Genomic DNA, 15,316 nt, shown 5'->3' on the forward strand with positions numbered 1-15,316 from the left:
TAAGATTTATTACCCTTCTGTTAGTGTAAGCTAAGTACTATGTTTCTTCTGAGTCACAGGTAGTACTAGAAAGTTGATATTAAATATATGGGAAGTAAAAAACTCTGCTTCAAACTCTAGTTCCTGCTGTGTTCTGCAGGTAGACCCCACTGTTAATTTTTCTGTCAAGCTTCCAGTTTCCTTCTCTTGTGTGTGAAGCTCTTGGCTCCTCTGGGTTCCAGTCAATCATATTTCTGTGTTATTTACAAGTCAGTGTGGGAAGAAGTCCAAAAATCATGGCCTTTCTGCTTTTAGAGATGGTTCCAAACGAGCCAGAGAAATCCTCAAGAATGGGTGGGATTCTGAAGAACTGTTCCCCCCTGATTCTGAGCAAGCTGTGAAGGGCACTGGCTTCTCCAAGGCACAGGACTTCTGATGGATCTGATTTCTTGGGTGCAGATGACTTTGACAGAGAGAAGCCAAAAGGCATCTGCTCCAAAAAATCCTTTTCCCAGCTGGAGTCTAGCAGAGGAAAAAGAGTTTTCTAAGGAAAGGCTGCTAGGGCATTTTTACTCAGTCAAAGCCATCCAGTTCCTTATCATCCCTGAAGAAATGACTGGTATGCTTTGGCAGACACCTGCTGGAAATGGAAAAACTAAGCTTCCAGAAGTTATGAAAATTTAGGACACTTTTAATAAGTAATTCTGTGAACCTTTCTCACATATGTGAGTGCAAACCCAGAGCAGCAGAGTATGGCTGGCTACTGGTGAATCCTTATGGAGACATGGGGACATCTTACCCTTCTGAAATTATGGATGAGTGTCAGAAGATGTCATGGTACCAAGTTGGTCACAGTACCAAATGAAAGTATTGAGCATGTTAAACAGTTCCACTGCAGATTTCTTATGCCACTGTTGTTTTTCTGTTGCTTCCACTTATTCAAGTGGGCAGAGAGTTCAGCTACTTTAAAAGTTGCTTCACTCCGAAGAAGAAATGTTGTCAGTGCTGGTTTTGTAAGGGCTATATATTTGGAAAAGGTGAAAGACAAGATTTTCTGGGAGAATTTTGCTATAAAGAAGGACAGGATGTTCAAGCTTTCCATCATTCCTGCCCCATTTCCTCCTGAATGAGTAATCAGGCAAAAATTGGCTGCAGTTTCAGTCTGCTGTTCTGCCCAGCAAAGGCATCATTCTCAGTGTCCTGACAAGGAGAGGGACTGGCCAGAGGACTGAATTTATAATGCATCTCAAACATTATCCCACCAATCATGCAAAAAAAATCCCTCCAAGAAAATAGTAGGTAAACATCACTATGACATGTTATATTCACTTGAGCTCATCCATTTGCCTCCCCAAAACCCAACATCTAACTCACCAAAACCAATATAAAAATAGTTTCAGCTGATATGTGCTAGGAAAGAGGAGTACATTTTGTGTGATCTGTGAAATATCTGCTCTCGGTGTTTTCAGACTCGTTTGGAAATGGATGTTTGAAGAACCCTTTTCCTTGCTCTGGAAATGAGTCCTATTAACAGAGGAGATCTATAATTATGATGGGCTATAATCAGTAGCTTCAGTCAAGTGAAAAAACTTCCTTTTTCATGGGGCTAGATTTGCTCTGCACTTACTAAACTTAGCTCCTTAAACTGTACAAATTGTTTGTAACTCTGGTGCAACAAGAAATGCAGTGACTATTAAGACCAATAATTTGAGTTTGGACTTTTCAGCTTTAATTTGGTCTTTCTAGAAACTTAGTTTTCTCGTCTGAAGTGTATTTAATAGATGTTGAGGGGGAGAGAGGGCTTGGTTGGCTGGTTGTTTTTTCCAGTTCTGATTAGTTAATAAGCACAGAAAAGGTAAAGCAAATTGAAATGAGAGTTGGTACATGTGGATACAGGTGTTTCACACCTTTGTGGCTGAAATTCCTGCACAATGGCTAGTTAAAAGCAGGCATGAGATGCATTTCAGACTAATAGTGATTATTTCTATGAAGTTTTTAAAAACGTGATTATTTCTATGAAGAGAGTTAAAAAGTTAATAAAGAGTGAGTAGTTTTGTTGATTATACATTCAGAAATGTTAAATGAGGTTTTCATAGGCAGCCTCAGTGAGAGAAAGGCTTAAGATGTAAGGGGGAAAACTGTCAATAAATTACTAAAATATGTAGCAGAGTGGCTAAAAGGGCATTTTTCAAATGGACAGTTGCTACTTAGATCACTGCTACAACTGAAGAAAATGTATCTCTATCTCCATAAATCTAAAAGATGAGGTTTCAACCCTAAAACAGGTGCATCGATGCTTTTAATGTTGGCAGACCCCATGTAAATCCCTAGGATTGGTTCTAGTTTGGAAATACATTTTTTAAACTGCAGATGTCACCTTGAAACTGAATTTTCACTACCTGCTCAGCTCCACACTGTGCAGTTTGTCTCCTGTCTCTGTTTTCTCTGTCTGCAGCACTCCCAAAGCCAGTCTAATACCAGTAAAAACCTCAGTTTAATGGATCTGAACTGAGGTAGCAGCTGCTGGTTGTCATTATGGAGGTACCAATTACAGTTCTGCCATTAAGTGCAATTTCTCTTTTGCACTTAGTGAAAAATGTTCAGCTTGTTTGTTGTTCAGGACAATACAGCAAGTGCTTGCAAAATATATGGAACAAAGTATTGGAAGTTTATAAAATCCATTAGTCTGCTCTTGATTTTAACCAATTTGGTTCAGAAATTGTGTATTTGTCTCTCTTGTTTGTGTTCTGGCAATATTGGAAATAGGGGAGAAACATGCTCTTGCTCTCTTTATAGCTAGCTTGAACTGAAACCTTGCACTTAGACTATATTTAAAGTAAATTGATTGTTAATTAAAGTAAGTTAATAACAATTGCTGTGGCTAATTATTTTGATTATATAGGTTACTTGTCAACAGTTTGTGCTGCACTTAAACAAAGCTGGAATGGCACTAGAATAAATCTCACAATTGCCAGTTCCCTGTGGCTGTACAAAAGGACAAGAGTGCAGATTTTTAATGTCCAAATTTGGAAATGGGATACGTAATTTTCCAAATTTAGAGCCAGATTGTCATTAAATGGCACGTTTTAAGGGAACATATAAATGGTTTTGATCAATAACAATAGGAAGGTCCCCAAATACAGATGAATAACATCTTACAGTATAATAAATATGTCAAGACTCTTCTGGGCAAAATGTGGGGAAAAATCTGTGTCAGTAAAATTCAGTTTAATCTCATGTAGAAACACTAAGGTTGGAGTATCCTAATCATAACTATGATTAATTAGTAGTGTCATAACAAGGCAGAGTTCATTCTCTGAACTGTGATGTGGTGTATTAATGTACCTCTGGTTAAATTAAACCATGAATTATTGTCATTTCGAATGGAGACATTGTTTTCAAAATTATTTTTATTTTTTTAAATTAAAAGACTTCCGATCTTTTATTTTAATTATTTCAGCCTTGAAATATAGATTATTTATTTTAAAAGGAAAAAAAAAATCAAATTAGAGAACCAGAATGGGTTAGGAGATGAAAAAGAATAACTCCTGTGACATCTTTAGGTTACAGAGTCATTAATGAACTGCAAGGTACAAATGTAACACCTCTGTCATTCTTTGGTTCCTTCGAATAACTACTGTTGAATTACATGTGCAGGACCTTAGGAAAAGGTGTTATTATTATTTTTGTCATAACCTGAAATCCCAAAGCCTTACTCTGGTCCAAATTAGATTAATTACATGGATAAATGTAGCCAATTTTAGCTTCATTAACTACTTCTGCTGTAACTACCCCTCTTTTTCTCTGGCTGTGACATGGAAGGAAATAGCAGTTTTTGCTTTAATTAGTGCTCAGGGTGGTCAAACACTGGCACAAGTTGCCTGTAGAAGTTGTGGAGTCTCCCTCCTCTGAGCATGACTCTAATTTTTTAAAAATATTAAAAAATGCTAACATACATATTTGTATGTTAGTACAAAACTAACATGTCCATCTTTAGCTGTAACTAGTGAGAAGAGGAAAGAATTTGCATGTTTGCAGTAGTATTTTTTTTTTTTTAATGCATCAGAGGTAAATTTATCCTTCAAGTGAAAAGGGCAATTTAATTATTTGCTATTAAAATTAAGGGCTAAGTATAAGCTCTCTTTGAATGTGTAAAAATAGGTGAGAGTCAACGAGAGAGGGAGCAGGGACTGCCCCACCAGCCTTTCAGTCTGTTCTTCACGCCTGATTTCACCTTCCTTCAGGATCACTCTGGGGGGGAATTTATGGGTGGCATCATTTTTTTCCCCTTGTTCCCGTTATTCGAGCTGAAACAAGCAGGAGTCCATAGTCACTGAGCCACATCACTGCTCTCTCAGCTTTGCTGTGTTGATGGGAAATGTCACACTGATACATTGCATAATTACAGCTGCCCCCATTTTATGGGATTATTGCCTTGCTGGTGTTGCAGGAAAGATGCTGAAATACACTGCTTTTAGATAAAGTTATATCTGACTAAATTTATATCTACCTCAACTGTGATACCACAGTTGTTTTGTTACTTATGTTGTTGCATCATTTTCGGGTCTATCTTCAGATTTTAGGAAAAAACATTCAATAATTATCCTCCTAAAAATGAAATAATTATCCTGCATCGCAGCTAATCTGGTACAGGAAGCCTTTGAATATCCCCCAATTGTTGTGGTAGATCTAATTACACCAGTTGTACCTGGATAATTCCATTGTTCCAGCTACTGAACAAATATACTCTTTCTTACACCCAGTACAGAAACGAGTCAAGAATTCCTGTTGCTATTTTCCGGGGAGGTTTGAGCAGATCTGGTAGTTAAATGGTTGTTGATAACCATGAGGGATATTCCACATGGAATATCAGGGGGGCTGCTCATGTATAGAGAAGGCAGCTCATGAGCTCAAGATTAACAACTTACAAATGTGTAACTTCATTATTAAACGATTTTGTTGGTGACATTTTTGATCCCAACCTTCAGATTTTACATCTCCTGTGAGCCTTTCACTGTGCTTTCATTGTAGATTGTCTAGATGTGGAATGAGTTAACAAATCAATGCCTGTCAGTCAGCATTTGGAATAAATTTCCTTGGGTTTGGTGGGCTTGTGATGGTGGCTCCTGGTGCCTGCAGTAAATAGTGAGAACTTGAGGTGACTTAAATGATGCACATTTTCCCCAGAAATGGAGCTGCTGTGGATATTAGGGTTTTTTGGGTGATGGGAAGCAAAAGGAATTAGCTGCTATATCCCCTTTTGACGTATTTCCAGAACAGAAACGTGGGAGACACATGAATACAGGGTAACACTGGTGAAATTTCAGCCATTTATTTATTTATGTGATCTATTTATTATTCACCTCTCTACATTCTCCTTTGTTTTAGTCCTGTTTTATGCTAGGGTCTACTGCTGATGTGATTGATTACTGACACACATCTGTGTAAAGCCATTTTTTTTTCTCTTAATCCTGTTCCACCCACCAATTGTCAATTCAAACACCTTTTGTCCTCCTGCCTGTGACAGTGATGTTTAAGTGTCTAAATCATGCAGGAAGCATATATAAAAAAAGGAAAAGACTTGATAATACAGGGGTAATTAACTAACCCCACATTTCCTTTTACCATCACCTTCTTTTTGATTCCACCTCTCTGAAAATATGTGGCACCATTAGAGGTGAACATTGTCTTTTTTTTTTTTTTTCCCCTGACAAGTCTGTAAGAAGCTCTTCACAATCAAAGCCTAAAATGTTTTGTTTTAGTTGAACTGTATTAGCATTTCCAAAAACATATCAAATGCCACCCTACAATATTTTTCTGGCTTCTGTGCAGCACTGTATCATTATGTACCATGTGAAACAAACCCTGTTATATTTAGAAAATATGTCCAGTCTCAGTTACTACAGCATGTACAGCACCTGTTAAAGGGTTCCCAGATGATTTTGTTGACTGGTTTAGAACCAAATTCCAAATGTTTGTACAATAGACCTTTGTAATTATAAATGTACCATCATTGGACCCCCCAAAAATGGTGCAAACTGGTCGAAACCAGGAATTTAGAAACCTGTTATCCTTAAGGGATGTGGACCTCCAGTTCTTTGGAATTGAAGTCCTTTGCTTGAGATTGAAATGAAGTAAAGGAAGAGACCAGTATCAGTAAAATGTATAAATATTTTTAATCCTCTGCCGGCAAATTTAGTAAAATTTAGTAAATTTGGAGATAAATTTACTTTCTGATGAAAGGCATAAAAGTGAATGGGAACACCTACATCAGTCTACCCAGTGGTGTGCAAAAGAATAAGAAAAACCATCAAACCTTTAAACTTTTAAGTGTTGGGCTTTAAGTGCAGTGAGTGAGCTGAGGACAGAATGTAAAGTCATGCACCAGAGTCTTCTGGTGCCACAGTGATTACACAACCAGCTCCAAGTTGTTAACTGTTCTTTCCAATCCCTTATGCTGACCCCAATTCAAAGTGACTCTTGACTTTATTTTAACTGAATTTCGACAGCATTGTACTTTGCAGTGATGATTCTGAGCTGTGAAATGGCACGTATGTTGTCAGAAAGAAAGTTCCTCTCTGTGCTCTGTATGAACCAGAGGCAACTTCTTAAGCAGTAACAGGAAGACACTCAAAATTCCAACCAGTCCAAGGACAAACTGTGATCTTCCCCATCAGTCAGGTCAAAAATATTATTTAGGATCTGTCCTCAAGGGTTGCAAAGATCAGAATCTGCACAGATATAGAGACTAATTTTTATTCCTGGGGACTTTATGGAAATAAATTCATAGCATTTTAATGGGGCACAGCTGATGCCAGGTGTTTGTAGTGAAACTGTTCTTATCAAAATCCATGGCTTTTGCCAATTTTCCTCCCTATCCCACCAGAGGGGGAAGGGGTAGTGAACAACAAACTGTGTGATACTTGGTTGCCAGCTGGGGTTAAACCATTTCTCTGGTTCCAGAATCCCAGGGAAATTCTAAATGAAACTAGACCAGCTGATGGCTGGAATTATTGTGTTCTCATTGCCAACACATCTTTTGAAACCTTTTCCCATTTTGTAACTGGAAACTTTATTGAGCCAAGCAAAGTTTTCTTAATCCTTGGCTAAAAAGAACTCCTTTAATTCTGAAGCTTTCCTCCAAAATAACCAGTAATTTTTAAATCTGTCTTGGTTTACCTTGAAGTCAGTTAAGGAAACCTGTGTCTACAAAAAGCTGAAATATTTGATTACAAATGCTGTATGTTTTTATCTTGCTCTAGATGTCTTACATTAAACCATTGGTTCAAATTATGTAATGAATTTGATAGTATCACAGTTTTTTAGTAGTTCTTTTCACAGTGCTAGGAATTAAAAATATCACATTGATTGAACAACATTCAACCCTCTTGGTTATTTTACGTTTTAAATACATCATATTTAAATATGTACTTAATTCTATTTTCTCTTCTGTTTGAGTGAATAGATTATGGAGTGGAAATCTTTTGCAATTTAATTTTGAAAATCTTTGTTTTCATCTGTCTATTTGTCTGTTGTGGTTCTGAGTTCTAATAGAACACCTAGTAGGGGTATGATACTCTAGCAAAGCTCACTTTTTATCTTAATAAATTGTTATATTTACAACCATCATTATTCTGAAGGAGTAGTTCAATCTGTAGAACACAGGAGAATTACAAAAAACCAAATTAAGACTTAGAAAATATGTGAAATCCTAACATTTTAATTTGGAAAGACTGCTCGGATCTTCTTGCAAAGTCCTCTCTTTCCATGTCAGAAGGGGCAATGAGAAAATGAGGTTTAGAAGACTTATGGTAAAAATGAAAGCACTATAATTTCCTAATCTAATTTTCAATATTGAAGTGCTCTATAAATTACACCCGCAGTTTTAACTTTCTTCCTTCTTAAAACTCGTTTATTAGTCAATTATTTTTCAGCGAAATAATTCTGAAAATTCCCTTTGTAATCCAAATTCACTGTCAGGTCAATACTGGCTTTGGATTGGTGTTTTTAAGCCTCAGTAAGGCAGCTGTACTTTGACCTAGAAACCTATTTTGGTCTGGTGGTTGGAACAGCTCTTATTTAAACATCTGTCCACGGTTTCTCTCACACGCGAGTATTTGCTCGCCATCGAAACGTTGCTGTCGAATAACACAAAGGCTCAGGAGACATTTGAAAAAAATTTTGCAAGGATCAGGGGAAAATCACAATTGGAGGAAGACACTGGATTGGTCTCTTCCTGGTGGAAGGTGGTAGAGTTTGTAGCTGATTCGTGCCTTGAAGGAGGTCCTTCACTGAGCTCCTGAAAACGTCACAATCGACTGAGTCCTCACTGCCAAAGCTCAGTTTCCCTCCTCTGTCGTCAAAGGCTTTTCATCCTCCGAGGAGCCAATGAAGTCATTCCTACTTAATTATTCAAAACAAACCCTTTGGGCTGCCCTTGGAATTGTTTTCCGGGCGCCACGGACGGAATTCGGCGAGAAATAAATTTAGATAACGGGCCCAGCAGGAAGTTTCAAAGGCAGCAGCTCCTGCAAAGGGTTGTCCAGAACAATCTGCGAGGAGGATGGGTTTGGCGTGGGGATTTTGAGCTGAAACAGTGCAGGGAAGGAAGTGCTGGTTGCCAGCTCTCACCACCATATGCTTTATTACAATGTGATGTACAAAGAATATGGAGGCAGCAGCTGCTCTGGAGGGAGGTGGCCGCTTGTTAGGTTTTGAAACCTTTCTGAAGTGTCTGCTCCTTTTCTTTTCACTGGTATTTTTCCCCCCCCCCGCTTACATATTTGCATTGAAAAGATGTTCCCTGAAAGAAATCTATTTTTAGGCCACAGTAAGAACAGCAGAGTGTGATCTACTTTTTGCTGAAATAAAAACGATTTCGGAAGGGCTCTGCTATTTAGTTTTTTTTATGTTGTGAGATGTGGGCAGCTTTTTGTTTTCTTGATATCCATTCACATCAGGGCATGATGAAATCATATATATAAATCAATTATTGTCTAGGATTGTGTTTCTTTCATTGGTTTCCATGTGTGTTCTAGTGGCCTGATCTCATTCATATTTTAGGCATTTTTCAAGATTCACTGACTTCAGTGGCAGAGACAAACAAAGCATCAGTGAGGATTTAAGTCTAAATTGGAAAATGTTGGATATGATATGGACAGAGGAATTGATGTTTCCCAGCGTTTCCACCCAGGCAGGGAGGTTGATGACTGTTCCTTTGAGAAACCTGGAGTCCTTGGCATGTCTCAGGAACTATGTAGCTGCAATGCCATGAAAATGAACCTTATTTATCTAAACAACACTGTATTTTAAAGAGTATTTTTTGACTCCTAACCGAGAGTTTCATATCCTCTGAATGCAAATCCTTCCAGATGCTACAAGCACTTGTATTTTGATTTACAGATTCTTAAGTGAATGTGAGAATCCACTGGGAAGTTACATCATAATATAATGAGATTATAGTGGGACAAGTTGTTATAACAGATAATAAAACTAATATATCATATTGTCATTTTTACTGCATGCTGGTGTTTTACATTGACCCTGGAGTAACACTCAAATGCCATTGCAAGACTAGTGTGGCCCATATAACTCAGTAATAATGATGGTTCATAGAGAAGAAAGATGTTACAATCCCTTTTGGGAGGATAAATCTCTTTGAGACAAAGGTTTTTGGGTTATTCTGTGTTATTCTCCCCAGATGCATCTTTCACGAAAAAGAGATGACATTTATTTATCTGTCACCAGGTATATGTTCTCTTGGTGATAGAAAGATGGTTCTAATGGAAAAAAAATTTCATGTTTATTTGCTTACTTTAGTTCTAGAGCAGTCTACTATTATCTGTCTGACCTTCATTCTTCAAGCCAGCTGCAGTTGGTGGTTATCTGGAACACTTACTTAAAAGATCCCCCTTTTCCTCTTGGAGCAAGAAGCCAAATCTCAGCAGAATTACTGATTCTCAACTTTAATCATTCCCTACATAAACCCTCATCCCACTGAGGGATGACATAAGGAATCCCATTTACTTAGGAATCCCATTTCTGATGTAAACTGGATTTTAAAGTCTACAGTGAAACTAAACTTGGATTCTGAACATAGTCCTGTAAAATGTGAGGTAAATGTTTAACTCACACTGAAAATGATGACTTACAGTCTTGTCTTGAATCCAATCCACATCTGTTTTCAGTGCAAATTAAAGCTGTGAAATGACTTCTTGCTTTGATTCCCATAGAGAAGTTTTGACCCTAGCTTCCTAATTCTAGTGAGCATAACAAAATTTAAGTTATCAACAGTCTCTAGTTCACACATTGGGCCCTTTAGGTCGATCTGGAGTCTCAACAACACAGGAACATTTGGTTTGCAGCGTATTATGCTTCCAAGAAAGTTTGTACATGAAATGTTTGTTTATATTTTGGATGTGAAGGTAAAGCCTTCCTTGTCCCAGAAGGACTGAGAGTTATCAGGAGTTGCACAGTGTTTAGAGTACTCCATTTTTTTTCTGATACAAATCATTTCTTGTCTGAAGCAGCACACTAAAGTGTGCTAATTCTAAAAATGGGCACTTTTAGATATAGACCTATTTTTTACTGCTATGGTTGGATGCACATTTATTTTTACATAAAGATGCCTGCTAGGAAAGAAAGGACAGAACTTTCTTTAACTTACTGTTATAACCGTGAAAATCAGGAAACCAGTGTAACTCTAAGCAAGGGAGAAAAGGAAATCCTCAGTTTGCAAGAAGTTGAATTACTTGTTTTTGAGCCTAAAGAAAGTTACTTCATTTTTAATGATGTATTGCCAGACCATCTCAAGTTATTGAGCTGCCAGTGGCTAATTTAAAAGAAAAGAAATACAGGAGACCAGCGAAATGTTTCTCATTGTGAGCAGCAATGCTTCAAGTCTGTTAGAGCTCTGTGGATTTTTCCCCTGCTTTTAAAAACTGGAAGATGTGTGGCTGCACAATTTCAGATCTTAGACTGTACGCTGTAGCTTCATTAATTGTCTCCTGCTTATTATTAGAGAAATCAATGTCTAACTCTTTTCTTCTCTTCAGCCGCCAGAAAAAGAGGGTGGGCTGCCTCGCCAGGTGGGCAATAAGACAGAGTGTGGCCTCTTGGGATTTGTCCTGGATTTGAAGCAGGATTATGAGCCTGTCCGGAGCCTCATCCCTGAGGAGAAGCTCTATAAAGTTTACACCTTCAACTCCGTAAGGAAGTCGATGAGCACGGTTATTAAAATGCCAGATGGCAGCTTCCGAATGTACAGCAAAGGGGCCTCTGAAATTGTCCTCAAGAAGTAAGTTCAGTGGATTAGTTGCTTTGTTTTTCTAAAATGCAAAATATTCTGACACCAATAAGTGGGAATTTTCAAATTTGGAATTTACTACTTCCACCGGAAATATGATACACTTTAGTAGTATGAGGTGTTAATGTTCTTTTTCAGGTTTTTTTTTAAAATGCTCACTCTTGCAAAATTGGCCTGTTTTTATCATTGGCTGCCAAAAATTTGGGTCTAATTCAGTAGTTTACAAATGGATTTTTTACATTTAGCCCCTTTGGAAAATAAATATTTTTCAATTTCAGTATAAGTTTTAAGCCCATTAATTACGTGGGTATTGAGGAAATAATGGATGAAGGGCACTTGGTGTCTCTGTAATAAGTCACAAACAAATTCCCCCTGATATTTCAGCAGTGAATCTTCTAGAAATTTCCAGTAGAAGCTTAAAACTTTCCTTCGGGTTAGTGTCAACTGAAATGAGCTGATACAGGAAGATACTTTTCAGTACTCATGCAAACACAGAATCAATCTTTTTTTTTCCCTTAAATAAAACAGATGTTCCAGGATCCTCAACGCAGCTGGGGAACCTCGTGTCTTCAGACCACGGGACAGAGATGAAATGGTGAAGAAAGTCATAGAGCCCATGGCCTGTGATGGGCTGAGAACCATCTGTGTGGCTTTCCGAGACTTTTCCAGCAGCCCAGAGCCCGACTGGGACAACGAGAATGACATCTTATCTGACCTGACTTGCATTTGTGTTGTTGGCATTGAAGACCCAGTAAGGCCAGAGGTATGTCCAATTCTCATGTTGTAAAACCTTTCTCAGAGAGCTGAATATAAATTGAGTCACAGGTTTCTTACGGGTTTTATCTTATTCTTTTAAATTAGTTCTGTCGAAGAAGATGGAAGGGAGCTTTAGAAACAGGCTTTACTTGATAAAAGGCCAAATTACTAACCTGATAAAAATCAACTAGCAATCAACAGATATTTAAATAAAGAAATATAGGGCTTTTTGAACTACAGGATGGAGATGACTTAACCTTCTGTCGAGGAGTAGTGTACAGGAGGACAGCAGAAATTTTAATATGCTCCCACACATTAAAGAATTTTCCTTGTAGTAATTCAGTGATGTGCAACTCTGCAAGCAGAGAAGACGTGTAGTGATTATAATTGCCATGACTATAAGGACAACATGCTCATTTTCTCCAGAAATTGGAGTTTTGTGGTTTATTGTAACAGTTGCCACTTTACTAATGGTCTTAAAATTGTACCTGATGATTACTCAGAAAAACTTGCTTTTAATATATTTGGACAAGGAAAGGCTGCCATGAAAAGGCTGAAGGTTTCATGGGTACTGTGTTTAAATGGCTTCTATAAATACGACTAAAATTTCAACTCAACTCAACTGAGAAAATCAGTATTAGGTGTTCACACTGGAAGCATGTGCCTGCTACTACACTTGTAAATTATATTACTCAGTAGTACCAAGGGTGGAATAGGAGGTAGAAACTGTTCTGACCTATATATATATATATGGTGCTTGATAATTAATGGTGACAGTGGAGAATTAATTCAGTTTTAGAGTTTAGAAGCAGTGACAGAAGGTAAGTCCCAGAGTTGAAGTGCTGAGTGTACAACCCAGGAGTTTCCACTCTCTTTGCTCTGATCCTGCTGTTACTTCAGTACATGATTAGTGGCTATGGTTTGTTTTGGAGTGAGGTCAGGGAAAGATAACTCAGATTTTTCTTGTCAGTTCTGATGCTGCACAAAAAGTAGTTTGTTGCCCATCTTTGTCTCTTTTGGTTCTTCTGTCTCATTTTACATCTTTGCTGGATCTTTTTTAACCATGTCAGAATTTTTGTATTTGATTCACTGAGAATTTTTGGCAATTCTAGACATGTAAGGGTTTTATTTTTTTTTTACTAAAACATGAAAATTATAGATTTTTCTGACTTATTTCCTTGAGTTCTTTATAAAGTAGGTTTTTACAAACTTGTAAGAGCTGTAACTTTGGGAACTAACACAATACAACTACAGGTACCAACATAACTGTTCTTTACCTGATAATGGACATTGCTGAGTGTATTTTTCAATATCAAGGTTATAATATAAAAAAACCTTGCTTAGGTGAAAACTGTATGATAAACTCCTTATCTCCACGAACACCAGCACTCACTTTATCTGTCATCAGATGGTCTCTTGCTGCTAATCCATCTGTCCCTACACCTGACATTGCAAGTCTTGAAAAATGTTTTAAAGCATCCTTAAGAAGTTGTGTCTGCAATGTTCCTTTAATGCTTTAGCTCATAGATATATATACAACTCAGAAAGATTTTCTCAGTGACCACTGGAACTGTCAGTGGGTCCTCTATCCCTCCAAAATCAACTCATGATACACGTTAGGAAACAGCTTTAGGTGTGGTGATGTGTGGTGTGAGAGGCTGAGGGGTTGTGTAGCAGTGGGATTTGCAGTTATTATTGAAAATAGCTGCAAACTATCCTTTCATGTGATTATTATGAGTGTGTTTTGTAAGAGAACTGCTCTCATCTCGTAGGGAATAATTTCTTTGGAGCATGAGGTAAAAGTGAATAACACTGCTAAAAATAAAGAGGTCAAATCTGACTGCTATGTAAAGAATCAGAGGAGATGAAGGCAGGAAAACATCTTATTTCTAAAGAAATATTTGAATAATGTATTGAATTTCTTGTGGTTTAACACCAGAATATGCAGTAACACTTCTTACTTCATTGCAAGACGCACAATCAAATATTTAGAATTTCAGAATTCTACCAAATGTCGGTAAAACCCATCTGGGCTTTGGGACTCTGTGCTTTGTTTTGGTTTTTTCCCCACCTTATCCCTTTTGACTGTTTCAAAGTGATAATAACATCATGGGAACATCTAACACAGTGTTTAAATAATTGCATCTAAAACAGTGTTTGAATTATTACTATTATTACCACTCCACACACTAGTAAAAAGCAGTAACTGTACCACAGGAAAAAAGAAATGAACCAAAAAACCCAGAGCCAGAATACAACTACAACTTTCAGAAAACCTGCCTAGATATGGAATGTCTGATTTGCTTGGAATATCATGATATACATACATGAAATCACCATTGCTGATGCAAATTCAAAGATGTTGAGTAGTTATAAGGAATATCAATATTTTGCCAGAATTAAGCCCAATCATTGATAGAGTCACCACTGGAGTGTATGAATTTTCAAAGTGCTTTCTCTCTGGCAAAAAAAAAAAAAAACAAACCACAGAAATTAGAAATACTACTACAACTACTGTTTTATTGACATTGTCAGCATTCGTGGATATCAGAATTTATTCTGACAGAAGTGATAGATTCAGTAATTCCAATGAAACAATCCAATCTCATGATCCTGGCAGCCTTTATCTTCACTTACATTACATTCTCATGTTTCCTGGGGAAGGCTCAGTTTTTCCTTTTCCCTAAGTTCATTGTTGGAGTTAACACATGGATAATGGTGTGTACAGAGCTGCTGTGGCACACGTCTCCTGTGCATCCATGGAATGTTTCCTCTTGGGAATCCCTGTGGGGTCAGTGGGGTCCTGCTGCTGTGGTTTCAGTGCTGCATCTGTTCTCGTGGTCCTGCTGGGAGCTCCCTTGCACTCACATCTCCTTCCGTGCATTAAAAGAAACTATTTGCATGAATTCTTCAACAACGATGTCCAGCAACTCTCCAGATTTGTCTGGAATGCCAGCCATGGACCCCTGTGGCTTTTGCATTATTCCCAGGTTAATTCACACACCAGTTTATTTGTTAGTAGGAGCTGGATTTATCAAGCACTACTTGCTTGATATTTATATACACTGTGTGTGTGTTTTTTTATTTGTCTTTGATAAATACACAAGAAGAGAACAAATAAAATGATGTCTTGTTCCTGCAGAGGTCCTCTGTTGATTCTGACAGCCTTTCTGGCTTGATTTTAATGAGTCTGAACTGCCTTCCACTGATTTGCCAATGAACGCCCACAGTCTGTTATTTCTGGGAGATGAACGTAAATCACTTCCAAATTCTGCC

The 15,316-nt window shown here is 37.7% G+C and overlaps 1 protein-coding gene across 4 annotated transcripts in view; it reads left to right on the forward strand.

Moving 5' to 3' along the window:
* ATP2B2 (ATPase plasma membrane Ca2+ transporting 2) overlaps positions 1-15,316 on the forward strand; it is a 361,992-nt gene that overhangs the window by 296,416 nt on the left and 50,260 nt on the right. For all 4 annotated transcript variants that reach the window (XM_051793218.1, XM_051793221.1, XM_051793219.1 and 1 more), the window contains 2 exons: positions 11,034-11,275; positions 11,813-12,047. In XM_051793218.1, coding sequence (XP_051649178.1) covers positions 11,034-11,275; positions 11,813-12,047 — 477 coding nt within the window. The remainder of the gene's footprint in view (positions 1-11,033; positions 11,276-11,812; positions 12,048-15,316) is intronic.

The sequence above is a fragment of the Manacus candei genome, unplaced genomic scaffold (assembly GCF_025592945.1).
Source record: "Manacus candei isolate 608988 ecotype Guabito, Panama unplaced genomic scaffold, ASM2559294v1 h1tg000036l, whole genome shotgun sequence".
Taxonomy (NCBI): Eukaryota; Metazoa; Chordata; class Aves; order Passeriformes; family Pipridae; genus Manacus; species Manacus candei.